Source organism: Rhipicephalus sanguineus, chromosome 5 (assembly GCF_013339695.2).
Source record: "Rhipicephalus sanguineus isolate Rsan-2018 chromosome 5, BIME_Rsan_1.4, whole genome shotgun sequence".
Lineage (NCBI taxonomy): Eukaryota > Metazoa > Arthropoda > Arachnida > Ixodida > Ixodidae > Rhipicephalus > Rhipicephalus sanguineus.
Genome location: NC_051180.1, coordinates 78,621,988 through 78,645,059, shown reverse-complemented (window position 1 = coordinate 78,645,059; position 23,072 = coordinate 78,621,988). Strand labels below are relative to the sequence as shown.

At 47.6% G+C, this 23,072-nt stretch overlaps 1 protein-coding gene across 1 annotated transcript in view; it reads left to right on the top strand.

The window, feature by feature from the left end:
• Nucleotides 1-22,820, top strand: part of LOC119393821 (interferon alpha-inducible protein 27-like protein 2A) — a 108,349-nt gene extending 85,529 nt beyond the window's left edge. Inside the window, exons 2-3 of the mRNA XM_049416381.1 lie at nt 21,093-21,139; nt 22,509-22,820. Of these exons, the coding sequence (XP_049272338.1) occupies nt 21,097-21,139; nt 22,509-22,747 (282 nt within the window). The 5' untranslated portion in view covers nt 21,093-21,096 and the 3' untranslated portion in view covers nt 22,748-22,820. The remainder of the gene's footprint in view (nt 1-21,092; nt 21,140-22,508) is intronic.
• Nucleotides 22,821-23,072: the final 252 nt, after the last annotated feature.

The window sequence follows — 23,072 nt, the reverse complement described above, 5'->3', positions numbered from 1 at the left end:
ACCTTCCTCTTCAGCCAGATATTCACCCCGACCTTCCATACAGCCTCTGCACCACGGATTTCATTCACCTACCGCCTAAAGCCCTAAAATTCGCCGAATTCACAACGACTTCATCCGTGTTGGATGGGCACTACGTAGTCACGCCGATTACTGATGTACTTCTGGCACGTGACATCACTGTGCCTCACTGCGTCATTACTATAGCCGCTAACCGGGTACATCTCCCCGTCATAAATTTCGGCTTCACGAAGCAAGTCCTCCCTCAAGGCATCTTAATCGCCACGTTGCGGTCCTTAGCCGATGACCCCGTCACCTCTTTTGCAGCAGACGTATGCTCCAATCTTCCTTGTCGCCCACCCGATGCCACAAGCCTCGAAATGGCATTGCGCCCCATGATTGCCCCAGACCTCCCCCCCCAGCGCGATCAGCCGCCCTCATCCGCCTTTTGGCTTCTTACCGCGAGATCGTCGACCTTGACAATCGACCAGTCGGCCAAACTTCTCTTGTGCAGCACCGTATCAACACAGGTGATGCTGTTCCCATTCACCGTCGACCGTATCGGGTGTCCGTATCGGAGCGCCAGATTATTCAAGAAGTAAACAAGATGTTAGCTAAAGGCATTATTGAGCCCTCATCAAGCCCTTGGGCGTCACCCGTCGTCCTGGTTAAAAAGAAAGACAATTACGTGGCGTTTCTGCATCGATTACCGGCATCTAAGTCGAATTACGAAAAAGGACGTGTATCCTTTGCCCCGCATTGATGACGCTCTCGATTGTCTCCATGGCGCACGCTACTTTTCATCCATAGACCTTCGCTCCGGTTATTGGCAGATTGCCGTGGACGAGAAAGACCAAGAAAAGACCGCCTTCGTCACTCCCGATGGCCTGTACAAATTCAAGGTTATGCCCTTCGGACTATGCAACGCCCCAGCCACGTTCGAGCGCATGATGGACTCTCTGCTACAAGGGTTCAAATGGTCAACATGCCTTTGTTACCTAGACGACGTCCTCGTATTTTCACATACATTTGAGACCCACCTTGAGCGTCTGTCGGCTATTCTCGACGTCTTCCGCAATGCTGGCCTCCAGTTGAACTCGTCGAAGTGTCACTTCGGCCGCCAACAGATTACAGTGTTGGGCCACCTCGTTGATGCTTCTAGTGTGCGGCCGGACCCTGAGAAAATTCGTGCCGTCACCAGTTTCCCAGTACCCCAATCCGCCAAAGATGTTCGGAGTTTTGTGGAACTCTGTTCCTATTTCCGGCGGTTCATGAAAGACTGCAGCAATCGCTCGACCACTTACTGATCTTCTGAAGAAAGACGTCCCATTTTCGTGGGGGTCCACTCAAGCTGCCGCCTTCTCTCACCTCATCACAAGTTTAACGACGCCACCTATATTGGCCCACTTTGACCCATCCGCCCCGACTGAGGTCCGAACTGATGCCAGTGGTCACGGGATCGGAGCCGTCCTCGCCCAACGTCAGCAGGGGCACGACCGCGTTATCGCCTACGCTAGTCGCCTCGTTACACCTGCGGAGCGCAACTATTCGATCACCGAACGAGAATGCCTTGCTCTTGTGTGGGCGGTCTCCAAGTTCCGTCCATATTTATATGGCACTCACTTCTCCGTAATCACCGACCACCACGCGCTCTGCTGGCTTTCACCATTAAGGGATCCCACAGGTCGACTTGGTCGCTGGGCCCTGCGACTCCAAGAGTACACTTTTGGAGTGACGTACAAGTCTGGACGCCTGCATCAGGACGCCGACTGCCTATCTCGCTATCCGGTTGGCGAGTCGCGCACCGTCCCTGACACGGACGCTTGCGTGTGCACCGTTTCCCAACTGACCCACATAGCCGACGAGCAACGCCGTGATGCATCCTTACGGGCTATCATCGAGTGCCTCGAATCCTCACCTTCGGACCGATCTCATCGCTCGTTCGTACTCCAGAATGGTACACTATACCGCCACAACTTTCATCCAGACGGACCATTTCTGCTGCTTGTTGTACCCAAACACCTCCGCTCGGCTGTACTCCACGAACTTCACGACGTTCCAACTGCCGGTCACCTTGGTGTGTCCCGCACATACGACCGAATCCGCCGTCGCTTCTATTGGCCAGGTCTCGCACGCTCCGTCAGACGATACGTCGCGGCGTGTGAGAAATTTCAACGCCGCAAAACACCGTCGATGCTTCCGGCTGGGTGCCTTCAACCCCTCGACATTTCGTCTGAACCCTTCTTTCGCGTCGGCTTGGACCTACTCGGCCCTTTTCCCGTCTTCTTCTGGCAACAGGTGGATAGCTGTGGCCACAGACTACGCCACACGCTACGCCATCACACGAGCTCTTCCAACAAGCTGCGCCACAGATGTCGCCGATTTCCTTCTGCGCGACGTGATCTTGCAACACCGTGCTCCACGCCAGCTGCTCACGGACCGTGGCCGCACATTTCTATCGAGAGTCATAGCGGACATCCTGCGTTCATGTGAAACGCGGCACAAGCTCACTACGTCGTACCATCCGCAAACGAATGGCCTCACGGAGCGTCTGAATCGAACCCTAACCGACATGCTTTCAAAGTATGTCTCCTCAGACCACTCCGACTGGGACCTTGCTCTATCGTACGTGACATTTGCCTACAATTCCTCGCGCCATGACACGGCTGGTTACTCCCCATTATTCCTGTTGTTCGGCCGCGAACCCACTTGCCCCTCGATACAGTCATTCCGTTGCCAGCAGCTCCGACCACTAAATACGCCCTGGACGCTATCAGCCGGGCCGCTCATGCACGCGAAGCCGCTCGTACTCGCCTTCTGACCTCCCAAGAGAACCAACGCCGTCGGTATGATCAACGACACCGCGACATACACTTTTCGCCCGGTTCTTTGGTTCTGCTGTGGTCTCCGACCCGGCACGTTGGCCTGTCCGACAAACTGCTCTCTCGGTACACTGGGCCATACCGAGTGCTTCGTGCGGTGACTCCCGTCACCTATGAAATCGCTCCTGCTGCCTCGTCGTCTTCATCTACCCCGCATGCCAGCGACATCGTACACGTCGCACGCCTGAAGCAGTACCACTCGCCCAATGACGTTGACGTCTAGATGCGCCGAGACGGCGCCTTTGCCGCCGGGGGTTATGCTAGATGTAGGCTGCCGGAATTCATATATTCATATAGTCGACGCGCGTGTGCGCCCGACGAAGAGGACGAATGTCGCTAGCTGCTCGAGCTCGGAGCCGGTCTGGTCAGCGCTGCAGCCGCTCTTGCAAATATATCTTGTGAATAGCGACTTGTAAAAGCGACTCGTCACTCACGTAACTCACGTAACAATATATGAAATTATATATTATTACAACACTTCTCGCTGATACGAGCACGCTCTTACGAATGTTCGCGTGTTGTGTCTTTTGCTGCTGACATGGGATGGTTGTTTCAGCCGAAGTGACGTACGATCGCGGAGTCAAATTCACTTGCGAACCGCACAAACGTGCGGAATCTTTAAAGATGGTAGGCGAATTGAGCTAGAAAGAAGTGCGCAGAGAGAATGACATGGAAGAGGAGGATGTTTTTCGCTATCGTAATTACCCGCAGAGCCATGTGGGTAAAATCCTCCTCTTCATTGGGGTGCCATACGGGCTTTCTTTATGGTCAGATTCGCATATAGTCGACATCCGCTTGAATTAGGTAACCGCAGTAAGGTATAAAAATCTCATTGCCCGTCTGCGTTGGCTGTCTCTCTCTCTCGCTGGCAGACGCGTGAAAGCTGCCTTTCGGCATGCCTAGTTTTAATAGGCTGATACACCGGTTGTCATCGGCAGCAATGTACGAAGTGCGTACTCACGTCCTAGTTGCACTTTTAATGCGCAAGTATTCTGAGCCCACTCAACGAGAAAAACTGTCCATCCGTCTGTCTATCGCGTGAGACGATCGCCGCTATAGACGAATAAAATTCACTCGGGTGCTCGTGTTTGAACCCTTGCCCTCACAATGCGAAGGCGAGTGTCCTAAGAATTAGGCCATGACCCATGCTGCAAAGTACTACTCGAATGCGTTGTACCTGCGCTGCAAAAAAGTAGCAAGATAACACTCCTATGAAGGCCTCATTGAAAGGCGTGGGAGATGGAATAAAATCCCCCTACAGTACAAGATTTAAAGCCGACAGAGAGGACTGCAGACATTAGAAAAATTCAAACTTGCGAAATTTTGATGCCAAAGACGCGTTTCAATGGTGGCGCGTGCCATGAACAAGTGCTAGAGAGAAGAAACGCGGACGAGTGCTAAAGATAAGACGAAAGACGACATGCCAATGCCGCCCCGAAAACGGCGTTCCGGACGGCCACTGTATACCTACAATGAAACGCAACGCTTACGCATCAATAACTCCAAAGAAGACTCTGGATGACTTTTTGTTGTTGGTTTGTTTGTTTGTTTGTTTGTTTGTTTGTTTGTGTGTTTGTTTGTTTGAGCATGTAATGTGCCTGCGGTTCCCAGCTGTTTGTGACAAATTATTCGCATGTGTGTGTGAATGTGCGAAAATTAATTGTGCACATGTTGCCTCCATGTTATTGCATATATCGAAAACCGAACGATACCCAGATTTGTCATCTAACGCTTCAGGAAGGGAGGCAACCCTGTCCGTTGCTCTGATCTTATATAGTATACTAGAATTATTCTAGTACACTGCACTCTTATCTTTAAGAGCGAGCAAATGCTCTTAATCCAAGACCATTTGTTGCCCAGCGATCTTCAGCCGGTGTCCCGAAACAAAGTGTCATATAACCCATGCCACTCCTGAAAAGAATCGAATTCTTTAATGTCTTCATAGGTTTTCCACAAGGTAGATTTAAGCAGGTGCAACGCTTAAGTGACGGGTAACTTACCCGTCACTTAAGCGTTGCACCTGCTTGCAATGTTTTCTTTTCCTAACACATTAAGAGAAGTCGGATCATTTCTCGTAATTCTCCTTCCTGTTCCGCTAAGGTAAAAAAAAAACGACACTACGTCATCATCAGTTGGATAAGACCTACATGAACATGAAGCGTAATAAACGAGGTTCTGTAATATAATATAGTTCTTATCCACCTGTCGTATTTTCTACAGTTTTTAACATTCGGGATGACCGGTTCAAGGACGTTCATTTGTTAAAATTTACGAGTGATTGTGGCGTCCTGCTTAACGAAAGTTTACGATTGTATTGCCCGTGTTCCAAGGTTGCCAACGGAAAAACCAGGCCAATAATTCTTTTTAAAACATCCCGCTTTCACAGTCTTATAAGGATCGCCGTTCCCTATATCACTTTTCCAACTTAAGAAGGAAGCCTCTTAAGTGAAAGAAATGCCAAGTGTTGTTTGCTTTCGTATGCGAGCCCGCGGACACTTTACTTGTCACGAAGGAGCACACGGATGGATTGTTGAAATGGTCTCGCAAGCTGCTGCGGCATATATAGTTTCATTTCAGATTGAATTCGCCTCTTTCTCATTTTATTTCCGCGTCTTATATTGCTTAGCGCATTCTTTCTCGGGATCCTCGCACTCAGCACAATTTGTTTTCCTTATCTGAAAGTTCCGTTAAAGCTTCTTCAATACAAACAAAGTAAACACGGCTCCTTCTCTGCTTATTCGTGTACTCAATTAGAGAGAAGGAAGTGCCTCGCAAAATATTATTTTCGTATTTGCCATTTTCGCCGCAGGATCCATGCGCCGTAACGCGTGCTGCTTGTATAAGATCACGTATTACTAAGAAAACACCCTGAATGACTCACATTTCATGTATTGTCACACTCTATATCAACCAAGGAACGCCTTTGAAAACTGCATTTAACATGCGCGTCGTGAAATGCCTACGTGTGTTCAGTTCGTGACGTCCACAGGCATTGACAATCAATCAATCAATCAATCAATCAATCAATCAATCAATCAATCATCAATCAATCAATCAATCAATCACATTGATCGATCGATCGATCAATAAACCTGTAACTGTTTTGTTGTTTATTATACATATAATGGCTAGTTATTAGTGTACAGGCAGGACCGCAGTATTCTTTCAAAGGGTTGTGGCAGCGGACTGTTTTTGGCGGAAGTGTTTACTACTGAACTACAAGGCAAAAGTATGAGACAAATAATACATACGTTACAATAGCCGTTACAAATTCGTGCGAAACGTTTTTTTTCGGTTACCTTCCCTGGTTACTCTAGAAGTTATGTATAAATGTGAACAAGTTGCCTATATCAACAAAATGATGCGGATGGTGCGACAATATAAGGAACGTGTTCTAGTTTCGAGGCAATAAGAAAGTGAACTAAATATAATGGTGCTATTGACGAGCGCCGAACATCGTATGAAAAAGTTCGTAAGCAAGTAGTAAAAAACAACAACTGATAAAACTGTTATGGGTTGTATGCTTAGTAATCCACAAGCATATGAAACTGAGTCAGTTTTTTGTATAAAAAGAAGTCCACGCAGTGCTGCGTTCTGTGCTACATTAAGGGGATTCAGCGTGGTCTGGCAGATGTTAATCCGTAAATTGTCCAGCATATGTAATGTATGAGTGTATGAAAGAATAATATAATGCTAACAATGTCTTTAACGAGAAATATAACGTAACCTACAAAGAACAGGTATTTTCTGTAAATCTTAAATGTCGTTTCATGAACATGCGTGTGCCATGAAAGTTGGGCGTCCAAGTACACGGACACCCAGAATTTTGTATACTGACTCTTTCTAATAGTGTGTTATTCTTTACAAGCGAGTTCGTAGACGTAAATGAGCGTTTTATTGCGATAGCAATTATATGGACAGTCTCGGCTGAATTTTGCCGTCGCCGTCGCCCTCATGCACCGTATATTTATAAGTATGTATATATATATATATATATCTATATAATATATATTATATATATATAAAAGCCCCAAAGAAAATAATTCAGAAAAATGCTTCCGAAGCGCAGAATCGAACCAGGACATCTTGCTCCGCAGCGAGTGGCGCTAACCACTAGGCCACGAAACACAGATCCTCCACTCAGCTAACGGCGAGCGTTATATACACACCCTTTACCGCTGGACGGACTCAGAGACGGCTGCGCTGATAAGCGTTTGTTCATTACCAGCGAGATGGCGCTAGGGGCGCGACGGGCGCATTTAAAACGTCGGCGAGCTCGCTCGCTTCTTCTCATTGCGCAGGGAGAACCTGCCTTCCGCTGTCTGCTCGCGCGGTTTTCTCGTGCTGAGGGGAAGAGGGATGTTTCACGCTTTCACGTGATGTCCGCGCTCATGTTACGGAGCGTGCGAAAGACACTCGAGCTCAAGGGACGCCGCTAAACGAACAAGCAGAAGATGAGCGCGAACTATCAAGTGTCACAGCTCGACACTTGAAGCACGCTAGTTTCCTTGGCTGCTTCAGCCGCCTTTGCAAAGGAGCGGTGTTCAAACTGAGAGTATCCATTGGCGAGCCTCACTTCGTATAGCATTAGTTTCTTGCTGTCGCATTCATTGCTTCGCCCTTGCGGCGAAACTGTGACTTTTTAGTGACAAAGATAATATAGTTATTTCACGCTGTTAGCGAGAAGTTTGTTTGCATGAAGCCAGAATGATCATTTTTAGGGATTTGTCGCTTGTATACCTTTGTGTATAGTTCATTCTCGTTTTTGGCTGTTTTACATATATTGCTATTACCTGAGTAAAGCATGCGTTCTTTCTACATAACGGATGGGTAGATCGTTAATGTAAGTTAGGAACGAAAGTCCTTGCGGAACGCTACTATTCGTTGCACATCGAGATGACGACACGTCGTTTACATCTATACATGTTGCTCTCTACTATAGTATGTAGTTAGACAAGAGCGTTAATACCCTCCCGCATGTTCCGCAGTGTTCTAATTCCTGCCCTGCTCGGCTCGCTAACTCTCGAGATAGGGTGTGTGCAGTTTCATTGCCCGCGAGGGAGGAGTGGGCGGACGTCCATATAGCGCAAACGTCGCGCTCTCCGCGAAAGTTAGTCAAGATCCTTAATGCCTCTTTCGGGACCCTACCGTTAGCTAAGTTATGAATTGCGCTTTGAGAGTCGCTGATTACGACGCTGGCCGTTGTGGACGTAAGCGTCAGCGCTATGGTCGCTTTCCCAGCGATTTCCGAATTTCCTGTTTCAGTGGTGCCTCCCGCGTGCGGAGAGAGACCGCATGGTCAAACACAACGAAATCACCAAGCACTACAGATTAGGGAGGCACCCGCCAGCACACTCCTCATTAAATAAGCAGAAGGCGACAGCGTGGTGCTTATTACAAGCAAACACCTTCCCAAACCCAATCGCTTATAATCATTGTTACCCGGACTCTATTCAGACAGACGTAAACACTGCAATCAGCGGGCGGACTTCAAACACAATATTTGGGCTTGCCCCAATATCGTGAAGGCGCCAAACAACACATATATGAATGCGGAGCCGTGGGAGACCGCGCTGCTTAGCTCAAACATCGAGGACCAACTACAAGTCATCAGGCAAACCGAAGATGCCGCTATAGGGCCCAAGGACTCCTATCGGCCATCTAATGAGGGGAGATAAATTCCTCCGACACTTGCCGTTTCAATAAAAGTTGTTTCTCTCTCTCTCTAATTGGCTAATAATATGTCATGGTTAAGCATACCGAGCACTTTTGTGACATTACCCTACATCGGCACAATTCGTAAGACAGGCATCTACGAGGCCTTGCTTTTAAGAATTGGTGCCAGGGGCGTAGCCAAGGTGGGGGAAGCAAAACTGAAATTTTTCAGTTTTGCTTGCGTATATATACACGAACACATACAACGTACGCACGAACATTCATAAAGTATGGTTGAACCCCCCACCCCCCGAAAAAAATTTCTGGCTACGCCCCTGTTGGTGCGTATTGCCCTGATTTGGCGTACGTGCGTTTGTATGCGTGCGTTCGTGTGTGCGTGCGTGTGGGGGAGGAGCGGAAGAGGGGATGCAGTGTTTCCTTGATTGTGCGTTTTCGTTATTCGTAATAATTAACCAGAAGTTCACTCTTAATCAGGTCCCGCTTAAAGTGCTAGATGTAGCCACGAAACCGACATTTTTCGTCTGGTTTCCTGGATATAGCCAGCATTTAACCTGGACCTGATTAAGAGTGTTGGAAAGGCATGTCGAAGTTTTATGACCGACCTTTCTAGACATCATTAAAGAGGTAGTCTTGCTTTCTCTGGCAGTCTACAAGTGTACGTGTGATATCTACGAGACGGTGATATCACGAAATTAATTTATGCAGCTTCAGCTCTATTTGAATATGCACGTTGAATATTCACGCGTTCCGCTCAAAGCTCGTCCACAGAGCGCACGCCTCTACGTCTAATAAATCTTGATGAAAGCCCGCGAACCTGGCCAGGATAACCGCTGTTCCCGAAAGCGCCTCTAGCACTGTGTTGAGCACGTATACCGTCTCCGACTCCGGAATTGTCTCTCGCGAGCAGCACACACAATCAAAGTTGAAAACAGCTCTTCGGGCCGCTAATGCCGGACGAGTAAAGAACGGGCAGTGACGAGGTTCTGAGAAACTCTGGTGGCTTAATTAGAAGCACGCTTAATGACTAATGAGACGCTGCAAGGCGACGGTTGCGTTGCATGGCGCGCGCTTGAACATCTAATTGAACTATATAAGAAGCTTTACCTCAGGTTTTCGCTGCAGGTTAGAGAAATGCTGCGATCGTGCGGTCGCTATCTGATTTGAGTTTAAAAATTAATTGACAACTGAATCATTGAAATGAGAATTAATGAAGGTAATGTAGGTGTTATAACGGCACATAGCCAACAACAGTCGACATTAGCCACCGTTTAGCCAAGATTATACAGTGTTAACGAGTGCTGGTAGTACGCAAGTAAATACTGTAGATGAGGTCACGCGACTCAGTGACTACGTACATGGACAACACTGCCTTCGAGATGGACCCATGTTTATTGAGCCACAAATCAAACTCGGTTAAGCAAGCGCGTGGAAGAAAATGCCAGGAAGACGTAATCTCCAATATATGCATTTCAAGCGAGGAATTGGATTTTATGATGTTTGGAAGCATGTTCCTGATTCGGTATTAATCATTCTACATTTGAAGGTTACTGGGAATCTGAAGCTTATGAAGAAGACTGAGAGCCTATATTTTACAGTTTCGCATAGCCCGGTTGAGAAGAAAAGAAAAATTAACTACGAGCAAATATGGAGATTCTTTAAACCGCACCTGCTTAAACGCTTAAGATGCAGGCAGTTGCTGTTCTCATTCGCACCATTTATATGCACTCCTATGCAGAGCACTGGTGGCCTTAAAAGGCCTCTTTACAGCGAATCTGCTGTAGTGCGACTTAAAAGCACTCAAAAACATTACATGCCCATTTGCGGACATTTGCGGTATTCTACTGACGAAGTTTGTGTTGGGAAGGCGGAAGTGTGATGATATAGGGGTGATGCGCTAATAAGTTAAGGTGTGTGTGTGTGTGTGTGTGTGGTGTGTGTGGGTGGGGGGGGGGGGGGGGGGTGCGTGCGTGCGTGCGTGCGTGCATGCGTGTGTGTGTGTGTGTGTTGTGTGCGTGTGTGGTGTGTTACAGTAATCATAGAAAAATGGCTAAACTCCGTTTTATTTCTGTTATTAGACACGTTATATGTGACGCCTACAAAGTTTCCCTGCGTGACAAACATACACACACAAACAAAGGGAGAGAATAGACACCGCAAAGACTATCCTTTCAGGGGCGAAGCTCCTTATGCCGTGGGTCTGTCCATCCTCCGTTTGTAACGTTGTAGTAGCCACCTCTAGCTCGTGAGAAGCGCGCGTTCTGGTATGCAGTAGAAGAAGACGACGACGTGACGAGTGACACACTTGGCACGCTTTCTCTTAGCGATTATTAACTAATATAATGAATTGATGTTTTCAATTATTGGCAATGAAATATTTAACACAGGCAGAATTTAAATAGACATTCTTTTAGAGCTCCTACGAACGACACCCTTAAGCTAATATTAGCGAAATTCACCCGCTACTCGAACAATCCCCTGCACTGGGTGTGAGCCATGCCAGAGGACAACAACAACAACTTCTCTTTAGCTCGGAGTCGCCAGATGGAAGACAAGGCTGCGGAACGGAGACACGGAAGGCGGCGGCAGCGCGCGCTCGCTGACAGAATCCTGAGGTGAGAGCCCGCGAGGCCGAAGCTGCACGTCGACGCGCGAAGCAGATTCCGCCGTTCGAGCCCGTAAAGCCGAAGCTGCTCGACAAGCTGCACGGCTGCGGCGCGAAGACCCCGCCGTTCGAGCCCGCGAGGCCGAAGCTGCACGGCTGCGGCGCGAATCGGATCTTCAAAATGTGAAGGACCGTGAAGCGGCGAGAAAGCGCGCGTACCGGTAGGCAGAGCCCGAGGCTGTGCGAGCACGTGAAGTGGCTGCAAAACGCATCAGGCGGGCTCTGCGCGAAGGCGCCGACGCGCGCTTCCAGTGGGACTTCCTTGATAACAGTTTCGGCCATAGTTTGCGGTGTGTGCAACAGATTGTGGTTCTCAAACAATCTAGGCACAATATCTTCCATCAGAAGGACCACGCTCGCGCCAATGCCATCGCCGTGCTGCGGCGCGTGTTCGCTTCGCCTCACTCATCATCATTCACCACGTGGATATGCTGTGATTTTTTTTTTCAGCACCGAAGCGAGCGCGCTCAAGCCGAGATGCAGTTAAAATGCTGACCTACTTCCGCCGTTCCGCGCACCCCCAACTACGCCGCATCGAATGACCCTCTCTGGAGGATATTTATTACTGCTACTCTATAAAACAGTGCAGTATTCTCACAAGTACGCACTATATTAGTTGTGAAGCATCTTATAGCGGAGTTCAATCCGGTGGTGGTGTGCGGCGTGACCACCCTTACTGCGCATGCGCAAGCCCTCTCCACACACCTCCTCTCCCTCTCCCCTTTCCCTCCTCATCTCCTCTCCCCTGTCCCCTTTCCCTCTCTCTCCCCCTCTGAAACGCAGGCTCTACATGCCGAAACGCTGCTTCGCATCGCCTCATGGTCCCCTTTAGCGGGAGATGGTGTGATTTTTTATTCAGACAACGGAATATGGAGAACACGAGGCGTTCAACGAGAAAGAACGGTTCATTATTGGCCGTCGTTGTACGCATGATCCGCACTTCACAACTTGGTGTTTCTTTTTTTATTGCGTTAGTTTGCCCTGCGGCATCAATACACATTACACAAAATGGTGCAGTTGTGTTTCCTCCATGAAGTCCAGGAGGGACCTATGGTTCTAACCGTATATCCATCGCTGCGAGTCCGGTGGCCTGGTGTGCTGAAGTCCTGCACGCCGCAGTGGCGTCGAAGAGCCGCTTGTAGCCCAGGGCATGTCCACAAGAGGTGGCTCAGGTCTGCGTCCCGCACCGGCGCAGGACAAAATGGGCAGCTTGAAGTTGTGTCGGTGTAGCCCCACTTAGTGCGGATTGAAGGTGTCACAGCCGCACTCACGCGAACTCTTCGGAGCGATACCTCCTCTTGACGAGTAAGTCCACTCGGGAGGTCATGACCACGCGGAGGTATGAGAGCTCGCGTGGTGCGCCGAAGATTTTCTTTGTGAATGTCCACAGTGTCAGAAGGTGGCAGCAGGAGCAGAGGTAAGGTGTACATGATGGTTACAGGATGGCATGCGGCATCTGCCGCGGCATGAGCCAGAACACTAGACCAGCGAATCCAACATACTCGAACAGAGCACAAATAAACTGCAGCACAACAGTGAAATTGCACTGCTACACCCACAGAAAAGTCTACGCGACGGAGTGCGCGCACCACTTGCGTCGAGTCCGTGTAAAGGATCACACTTGATGGGTGTTGCATCTCGACGAGCGGTTGAAGTGCAGCAAGACCATCGCACAGGGCAACTAACTCGGCTAGTACGGATGTAATGGGGGCGTCTAATGCATAAGAGCAGGTCTGGTTGGCATGTGGCTGAGATGGGCACACTAAGGAAGTGTGCAGTATAGAATGGTGTTTCATTCACTGAAGTGCGCATTCACTCTAAAGCAAGAAGGACAATGACTCGTTAGTTGCTTTAGCGTGGTTGCCACACTGCTCAAATAAGCCAAGGCAGCAAGTCTTGAATAATTTCGTCTACATCTAATTTTATTCAAGATGCGGTGATACTGCCGTGCATAGGCGTGCGCACAGGGGGGGCAGGGGGGCGGGCCCCCCTAGTCACCTAAGGGGGGGGGGGCGCAAAGTCTGCCCCTTACTTTGACTTAATAGGGAGGGGTGCGCTGCGATTAACCTTCGCCCCCTTCTCTCCACCCCTGAAGGGGAACGCTGCGCACGCCTATGCTGCCGTGGAAGCTTTGGTTTTTCACACTGCAGCGCTCAATACTGGATAGACGACTTGTAAGGGGGCACATCACACGATTGAACACTCTGTCGCTGCATTTATTCGAAACCGTGTTGTGTTAGCTGTGAGATTTTAAAACGGCGTACAATTACGCGGTCAAGGAATTTCGCCGATTGCCCTTGTACTGAGATTTAGGTGCACGTTAAAGAACCCGATAGGTGGTCGAAATTTCCGAAGCCCTCCACTACGGCGTCCCTCATCATCATATCGTGGTTTTGGGACGCTAAACCGCAACATAACATAATTTCGCCGATAACCCTCTGTGTTCTGAGTTCCTTGTTACTGCGCGCTTTTTGTTACTGTCCGCTTGCTTGCAGATTTGGTCTTGTACCAAAAAAAAAAAAAAGACATTGACACGGATGCACATTTTCAGCACGTGACCAATTGCATCCAACCGAAAACTCGGCCAAGAAAGGATAGGGGATAATAATATAAGTGTTGTTGGGGTTTTACCGTCTCAAAACTACCATATGATTATGAGGGAAGCCGTATATAGTGGAGGGCTCCGGAAATTTCAACTACCTAGGGTTCTTTAACGTGCACCTAAATCTAAGTACACGGGCCTCAGGCATTTTCGCCTCCATCGAAAATGCGGCCGCCGCGGCCGGGACCACCGTGGCGGGTAAAAGCGTAGGATACACTAATTGTTACCCCCAAATGCAGTGTAGTACATGACGCAAATTGAAATGAACCAAAGTGGACGAAGAAACACCCCTTACGTCGGTGGGATACGAACCCGCAACATTCGAATTACACGTGAAGGAATTCCTTTCTTCACACGCTGCACGGTTTTAAGGCAACAGACTGGGGAGCGCGACATATCCGTTGAAGAGCACTCGGCGGTTTGGTAACGCGATATGCGGCGGTCTAAACTCAGCTTTCTCGCTCAGCGAACGAGAAATAAAGGGTTGGGCTTAACGATTGGAGCCAAGCGCCAATGGATAGTGGCACGTTGTCCCTCTAAACAACTGTGAAGCAGCCATATGGGTCCCGTGTTATCCTTCTCTTCCACACCCATAACGGCCTGCAATGTCGAATGCATATGGCGCGCAGAGTTGAGGCGGGTTGTGGCGACACGTAATGAGAGGTTTGTCTCCGCACTTTAGTTTCCAATTGAAAAGGGAAAAAAAGTGAAGACTTTTCGATAAACACCTCGGCGACAGAGAGCGCTATTAAAATCGCGTAAAATTGCGCTCGCCTCCAATATATCTTTCCTGGAACTAGCGTAATTGCCACATTTGCCCTAATCAACGGTAATTAGAGACTTCCATTTCACTTCATTCCTTAATTACATCATTCATCTTTGAACTAAGACGGGAGGTGCAAAGGGCAGCTGTTTTAGCGGCTTTACGAAGGTCCCTGCCCTTACAGTATACTTCGAAATTGACAGGTTTTAGATACTCGTCATACATAAGTGATAATTAGGTACCAGTGGCATAGCCAGGGGGTGGCACACGGAGCGCACGGGGTGGCAATCATGACGTCCATGGCATGCATGTCATTATTATCATGCTACGACTTGTTATTTATGTTCGTCATGCACTCTTGTCATGCGTTTGGGTACTTATCCAGGTAATGAAACGGGCGCGAGCGCACCAGGACAGCGTCATGTAAATCATGCCGTGCACGACATGCCTGTCATGGTTTTCATAGTACACGACCTGTCATTTATGTTCTGTCATGCCATATCAATTTTGGTAACATATCCATTTAATGAAATGACCGCGAGCGCACTCAGAACGCGTCATGCAAAGCACGCAGTACATGCATGACATGCATATCATGATTTTCATGTCACCATCTGTCATTTTTGTTCGTCATACACTCATTTCATGCGCCATAGCAATTTTGGAACATATCCAGGCAATGAAACGGCCGCGAGCGCACCAAGAACGTGTCATGTAAATCACGCTGTACATGACATGAATGTCATGATTTTCATGCTACGACTTATTTATGTCGTCATGCGCTCTTGTCGTGCGCTATACCAATTTTCGTACATATCCAGGTAATAAAACGGGCGCGAGCGCACCAGGACAGTGTCGTGTAAATCATGCCATACATGACATGCATGCCATGATTTTCATAGTACACGACCTATCATTTATGTTCTTCATACCCTCATGTCACGCCATATCAATTTTGGTAACAATAACATATCCATTTAACGAAATGACCGCGAGCGCACTAAGAACGCGTCATGTAAAGTACGCCGTACATTACGTGCATGTCATGATTTTCATGTCATGACCTGTCATTTTTGTTCGTCATACACTCATTTCATGCGCCATAACAACTTTGGAAGCTATCCAGTTAATGAAACGGCCGCGAGTGCACAGGGAGCGTGTCACGTAAAGCATGCCTTACATGACATCAATGTCATGATTTTCATGTCACCACCTGTCATTTACGTTCGTTATACACTCATATCGTGCGCCGTACCAATTTTGGTATATGTCCAGTTAATGAAACAGCAGCGTGCGCACAAGGACAGCGTCATGTAAATCATGTCTCACATGACATGCATGTCATAATGTTCATGCTATGCGACCTGTCATTTGTGTTCGTCGTATACGCTCATGTCAGGTGACATACCAATTTCGGTATATATTCACTTAATGAAACGGCCGCGAGCGCAGCGAGATCGTGTCATGTAAAGCATGTCATGACTTAAATGTTACACGACCCTTTATTATTATTTCGTCATACACTCATGACACGCGCCATACAAATTTCGATATATATCCATTTATTGAAACGGCCGCAAGCGCACAGAGATCGCCTCATGTAAAGCACGTCGTACATGAGATGCATGTCATGATTTTCCTGTCATTTATGTTCGTCATACACTCGTGACACGCGCCATACAAATTCGGTATATATTTATTTAATGAAAACGGCCGCGAGCGCACCGAGAGCGTGTCATGTAAAGTATGCTGTACATGACATGCATGTCATGATTTTAATGCTGCGACCTGTCATCTATGTTCGTCATACACTCATGACATGCCATGCCAATTTTGGTGATGAAATGGCCGCGTGAGCACAATTAGGGACAATGCCGTAGGCGGCTTGATAGATAGATAGATAGATAGATAGATAGATAGATAGATAGATAGATAGATAGATAGATAGATAGATAGATAGATAGATAGATAGATAGAGATAGATAAGAGCTCTTTCGTCCACCAAGAAAGTGAATGCTTAACATTTAAAGATATCGTTTGATCTTTCGCGCAGTGTGCTCGCGTAGAGTTACTGTATATGCTATAAAGGTAGCATATTACAGTAACTCTATGCGCGACACCGCTTCTGCCATCTGGCGAAAAGCGGCGGTAACCTGAGAGCTGTTGGAAACGTTTTGAGCCTTGGCGAAGCAAAGCGCCGTACTATTCTACTTCAAGTGGCACAGGCTAGGCCGCTAGGGGCAACGTTTATAGAACCAGGTCAGTTGCAAAACTAAGCGATGTTGCGCGGCGCCGCCGCCATCAGCGACAGATGTGGCGCTGCTGTCGCATCAGGATTCACTCGCTCCACTCTCTTCAGCCGGCGTTGCGGCGCGTCAGTATCCGTGGAGGCTGCTTAATTCTGCGTGAGCAGTTTTTGCGCTTTCTATTGTGCTTCGGATGTGCTGCGTGTCTTTACCATGCTGACATGTGTTCCCGGCTGTACGAGCGGTTACAGGAATTCTGTGGTAAAATTGTAGCGCAAAACAACACAAGGACCGACAAAGAACACGGGACGTATTCTTTGTCGGTCCTTGTGTTGTACTGCGCTACAATTTTCCCACAGAAGTCATGAACCAACTAGCCCAAGAAAACGTTTTGCTAGGTTACAGGAAATCGGGGACACCACGACATTCCTTTTGGGCGTAGGGTTCCTTAATGAAGGGAGTCGGGAAGGGAGGTGGGGGGGGGGGGGGGGGGGGAATTGTTTCTTCATTGTTTCGGCCTCTTCGGCTGGCTACGTGCTGCTCGCAACACTTCCTCCTGCTGGAGAATGTACCCGTAAAAGTTGTCGCGCTGCGCACAGAAGTACAGTCAAAGTAACCAAATTTAAGCCCTTCGCAGCCACCGCTGTACCACCGCAACATTGCTTCGTGCGTGGTATTCGTGAGATCTTCGTGTTCTGGAGCGTGACGCGCGGTGTCGGGTGTGCGTTGGATCACAAAAATCTCTAACTGGACGGTCCGGAATAAATCCTGGACATATAGCTGTCCCGACAGGGACGGCTCGGGACGCTGTATGAAAAGTCGCGACTGTCTCACGAAATTCGAGAAAGTTCGTAACCTGTTTGTGCCCCGCGTGACCCTGACCAGCGAGCGGCGTGGAATCGCGCCATTTCTCGATCGTGAGGACAAGAAAGTGTCCGACATATCACGTGTATGTGATATGCACTTTCATGAGGAAGATATCCGGAACACTTTCGCTCACATGGTCAATGGTAAGGATTAAGGCTGCAATCGCCAGCGGAAAAGAGCCTCGTCGAAGGATGCGCCCCAAAGATATTCTCGAACTTGCATTGATTTGAGTGATCCTAAAAATTGTGCGGTAAATAATTTTTTTCCAATTAATTAGAGCTGTTTTGATAAGGTTTAATGCCTGAGACTGTAAATAAGTTGTGCCGTTTGTGTGCATCACACCATACATGCAATATCTGAAAAAGTGTTTCTCTGCATTGCGTGCGTAAAATAAATACAATTTTTCTTTATGTAGCAGGACTGAAATTGTGGCGCGCAGTACACACACGGCGATTTTACCACTCAATAACTGCAAGTAATGACAGCCGCGATGCATAGTGAAAACTCCTCACTTCAAAAAGAGTTAAAGTGAAGAATTATCGGAAAGAAAACAGCGCAAAAAAAAAAAAAGACGGAGCACCAGAAAACAGGCGCGCTGACTTGCAACAAAGATTTATTCGTTAACACCGCGCAATACTTGCACAGTCCAAAACGAAAAGACAGAATTACCGACACGCCGAAGCATCCACTATATCTAAAGAATTTACGCTACAGGAATGCGGCATATAGCTAATTCCTTATAGGGTAATAGACCGATTCATATGTTACGCTATCAAGCATCAGTTATCGTGGGCAGTCTAGAAAGCCATAGCTGAACTGACTTTACCTTTCCGCTGCTAAATATTACTCAGTTTTACGTTGCAGCGGCAACGCAACGGAAAATCTCGATAATTACAGTCGGTGAGTAAACAACGGAGCCCTTTCTGAACGGCTGCCGCGGCGTCTTGCCACGCAGACTACGTGTTTTCGTCTGCTAGCGGAAGCTTGTTGCACCGCCAGCGCCACCAAACCGGAAGCTGCCCCGGCGCCGCGCGACGGGTTGGCTGACGCGGGGAGTTTTGCAACTTACCTGGTTCTATAAACGTTGGCTAGGGGTTGTTATTTACGTGGGCTCAACCTTTTGAAGTGTGTAAGCCGGCTTTAAAACTCACTAGTCAAATGAAATAACGGACATAGTGTTATAATATTTACAAAAATTAAAGAATTTTGAGTTTACCAGCGCCATTCCTCGATCAGACATTTTAGTTGACAACGCCACCGCTACTGTTTTATCATAGTTTTATATAGAGTGTGCAGTTGGTGCAGTTTCCTTACTCTGGGTGTTTGGTTGGTCGCCGTCGGGCAGGGCGCACGAAGCTCGCCACTGCAAAGCGTAACGCTTTGTCTTCAAAAACACTCTTCATAGCATCGGTTACCTGCGGGTACAAAAACCTCCGAGACACGAAAGGTAGTACGGCTTTTCATGTTTTCGCTTTTAGATCGTCCTGTGTGGGCAAGTGCGCCGACACGCAGGGAGCAGATTGCCCAGCGCGTATCCGAAACTATAGAACTACGAAATAAGTGTGGTTTGACGTCTTTTTTGAGTGACAAAAACGTTCATTTATGCCGTTGGCTCTTTTGGAATACGCATATATAAAGGTACCTCCGTGATATTAAGCGACGTTTTGTATTTCCACACACTTTTATTGCCCCGCTTCCATACAAGGGCGCACGCGACGTATGGTGTTGCAGCTGCGAGTGTTACTTTTTTTTTTCCACGTAACGAGCCAACAGTTTATTCTCGTGCACATAGGCGTGCGCACAGGGGGGGGGGGCGGGGGGGGGGGGCGGGCTCCCCCCCTAATCACCTAAAGGGGGGCGCAAAATCTGCCTCGTACATCCCCCCCCCCCTAGTCACCTTAGAATGGGGGGGGGGGGGGGCGCAAAATCTGCCTCGTACATTGACTTCATAGGGGGAGGGGAGCGCTGCAATGAACCTTCGCCCCCCCCTTATGGGGAACCCTGCGCACGTGCAGCAACTGGTATGAAAGTAATTTTAGATGTTTCCGCATCATGTAAATGTACTTGCAGTCCTAAGGTCTGTTGAAAATGATTATAATGATAAAGATCTGACCATTACATCTCAAAAACCCCGCTTGAAAGAACGGTTTGGATCCATCAAAATGACTCATACTGGCTTTAAATGGCAAAGCTTCTTCTATATAGTGATGTATAATAATGATTAAGTGGGCATTACTTGATAGGATATCAGACAAATAATAAATATAATAATATGTGGGGTTCAACTTCCGAAAACCACAATATTATTGTGAGAGACGCTGTAGTGGAGAATTCCGAAAATTTCGACCACCTGGGGTTCTTTAACGTGCACCTAAATCTGAGTACACGGGCCTCAAACATTTTCGCCTCCATCGAAAATGCAGCCGCCGCGGCCGGGATTCGATCCCTAGGATATCAGACAGTGCCCATACTGTATAGCCACCACTAGAGTATAACTGGCCCCTTCAAAGCAAGGAGATACCACTAGTTTACTTTCTTGCTCCTTCAAACGAATAATATCGTATAATTATATGCCTGAGGGAAGTAACATTTTCACACACACACAAACTATAAGACATACTATATGATAGTTTTCTAGCTTTAATATTGCCTGTCGTTTTACCGCTCCCCCCCCCCCCCTTCCCACTTTTTTCCCCCGTTAAAGAAACGCCGCGGGCCTACATGTGCACCGGCATTGGATTCCTATTTTTAAACTGCCTGCTAAAGGCTGTTGAATGTTATCAGCATTATCAGCACTTGAGCGTATCCTGTAGTGAGCTCTTTTAGTCTTGACAATTGTGTGCGTTGCAAAACATATTCGCTGACGAAACAAGTGCGGCGTAACTTGAATTCTGGGGCTGCACAGGTTTCTATGCAGTGTAGCTAGAAGAGAACGCATTGTTCAGCACCCTACATAATTATGAGAGGCATTCATCAAGCTCAAAGTACTTCAACGAGGGAGCAAACATTAGCGGTGCAAACATTTGCCCCAATAAATAAGCTACCCCCGACCACCAGTGCAAAACCCTTTTTCAGAGTTTAAGAAGAGCTCCATTTCAATTACGACTTTTTGTCTTCCTACAAAATATTTCCATATAATTGGCTGTTTATGCAAGGGAAGACGAAAAAATATTGGAGGCTAGGACAGGTGAATGAATGTGGTGAAAGGGAGAACTTTTTTGTTCTTTTTTTGCTTATGGAAGCCACATGCCTCACCATCAGCTGTGCCGAGTGAGAATTTATGCTATGGCACACACCATTAATTGACAACGTTCTGCTTGCTTTTTGTACACCCAGATCAACATCACTTGCTTATTAATTAAGCTTGCATCGCACTGTCCGTTCTTTTCTCTTGCAGCAAAATGGCCGATCCTGCAACCCTTGTTGCTGTAGGAGGAGCAGTGGGTAGGTGCTTGCTCTCTTTCACCCATTACCTTGCTCACGAAACTTTATTGATAGACTTACTGGCCTAAACGATACGACAAGCGACTAAATACCACTGCAGCACGACAGCCTGTAGGAATAAGTAGGGGTAAACTATAGACTCCTATGTAGATTTCTGTGTCTGCTGCAGGCCCGTAGCCAGGAATACTTTTTTTTGGGGGGGGGAGGGGGGGGCGGTTGCTGAAAGCCTTGGCTATTTCAGAAAAAGACCCATTTTTATTATTTATTTTCGGTAAAACACCCCCCTCAATCAGAATTTTGGGGTGAGCCTGGGTCCCTAGGGCACCCCCTCTGGCTACAAGCCTGGTCTGCCAGATAACTACAAAGCTGCCATTGCCTGTGGAGGAGACTTATGCAGGGTGAGCCATTGTAATTTGGGTACAGTTACACGAAATCTTGCTTGTGCAATATGGTGGGCCAATTATGCAATGCAGGAGTTATGGAAAAATTGTTCTCACCCGAAAAACGATGGTTGTTTTTTTTGCGGCAGTTGTAGACAGTATAGGAAACAATCTCGTTTTCAGAAGCAGCGAGAAGCAAGAGTCATGCGACATAATGCGGGACGAGGTTGTTCACTATAGCATCAAACGGTGCCAGTAATTAGCTTTTTTTTTGTTGTCCCCCATGCTCTGTTGAGTTCTCTGGCACCACTTGCTGCTGTAGTCGCATTTCACACATTTCTACCACAATATTTGAGCTGAAATTGTTAAAGCTATGTATCATATTTTGTTTTTCCCATGTTCACGAATGATGGTAATTTCAGTATACTGCGTGTAATGTATCTGCTTGTATAAAATGTGTGAGCGATCACTTAAAGAGCTTTAGACCACTTATTTTAAAATGTTTGCTCACTCATATCAATCCTCCTCTCTCAGTAGGAGTGGCTATAATACAATTTTTGTGCTTTTATGTCCCAAGACCACAATATAATTATGAGAAATGGCATAGTGGAGGGCTTCGGAAATTTTGGCCACCTAGTGTTTTTTAACATGCATCTAAATCTAAGCATACGGACCTCTAGCATTTTGCCTCCATCTAAATGCAGCCACCAGTGGCCGGGATTCCATCCCATGACCTTCAGGTCAGCGGCCTATCACCATATAGACCTACGTGCCGGGTGGTATATAAAGTGGCTTTGTTGGGGTGTCACAGAACTGTAATTTGCTTATTACAGCTTGAATAATTTTCTCTTAAAGTTATTTCTCTAAGTGCTGCACACAAGTAAAGCTGCGTGCTTAGAGTATGCTTCGAAAACAGGCACAGAAATCGCTGCTATAGTGGAACAAGTAAGGAAGCACTTCTTTTCCACCATTGTGTTTTTCTCATGCAGTGGGAGCAGCCGGTGCACTGGTGGCTGCACCCGCCATACTTGCAGCAGCCGGTTTCGGAGCCGCCGGTGTGGCAGCTGGCTCATTCGCTGCAGCTGCCCAGGCCACCATGGGTGGCTTCGTGGCTAAAGGCAGCATGTTTGCAATTTGTCAGAGCTGGGGTGCAGCAGGCCTTCCCCTTGCCGCAAAAGGTGTAGCTGCCGCGGCTGGTGCGTGGCTTGGCTACAATGTTGCCGACTGAACCACCTACGCAAAATGCACTGATTGGTGTCAGAGGTGCTACTTGAAGCCCAATAAAATTATAGAAAATTCAACCCTTCATTTTTTGTTCTTTTTTGACAGTAAAGCTGAAAGTGCCCCCCCAGAGTCAATGTACATGTTTGTTGTATATCTTGCTTTTCCAGTTTTGTCCAGCGGAGGCAAGAAAAAGAAAAACACTGCCATTGAACCTTCTGTGTAGTCAATGTGGTCAGTGTGGCACCATTTCACTTCCAACGTGCTGAGCACTGCTGCCCACAACCACTTTACTGAAAGCATTATACCATGTTTTACGTGCCAAAATTTCA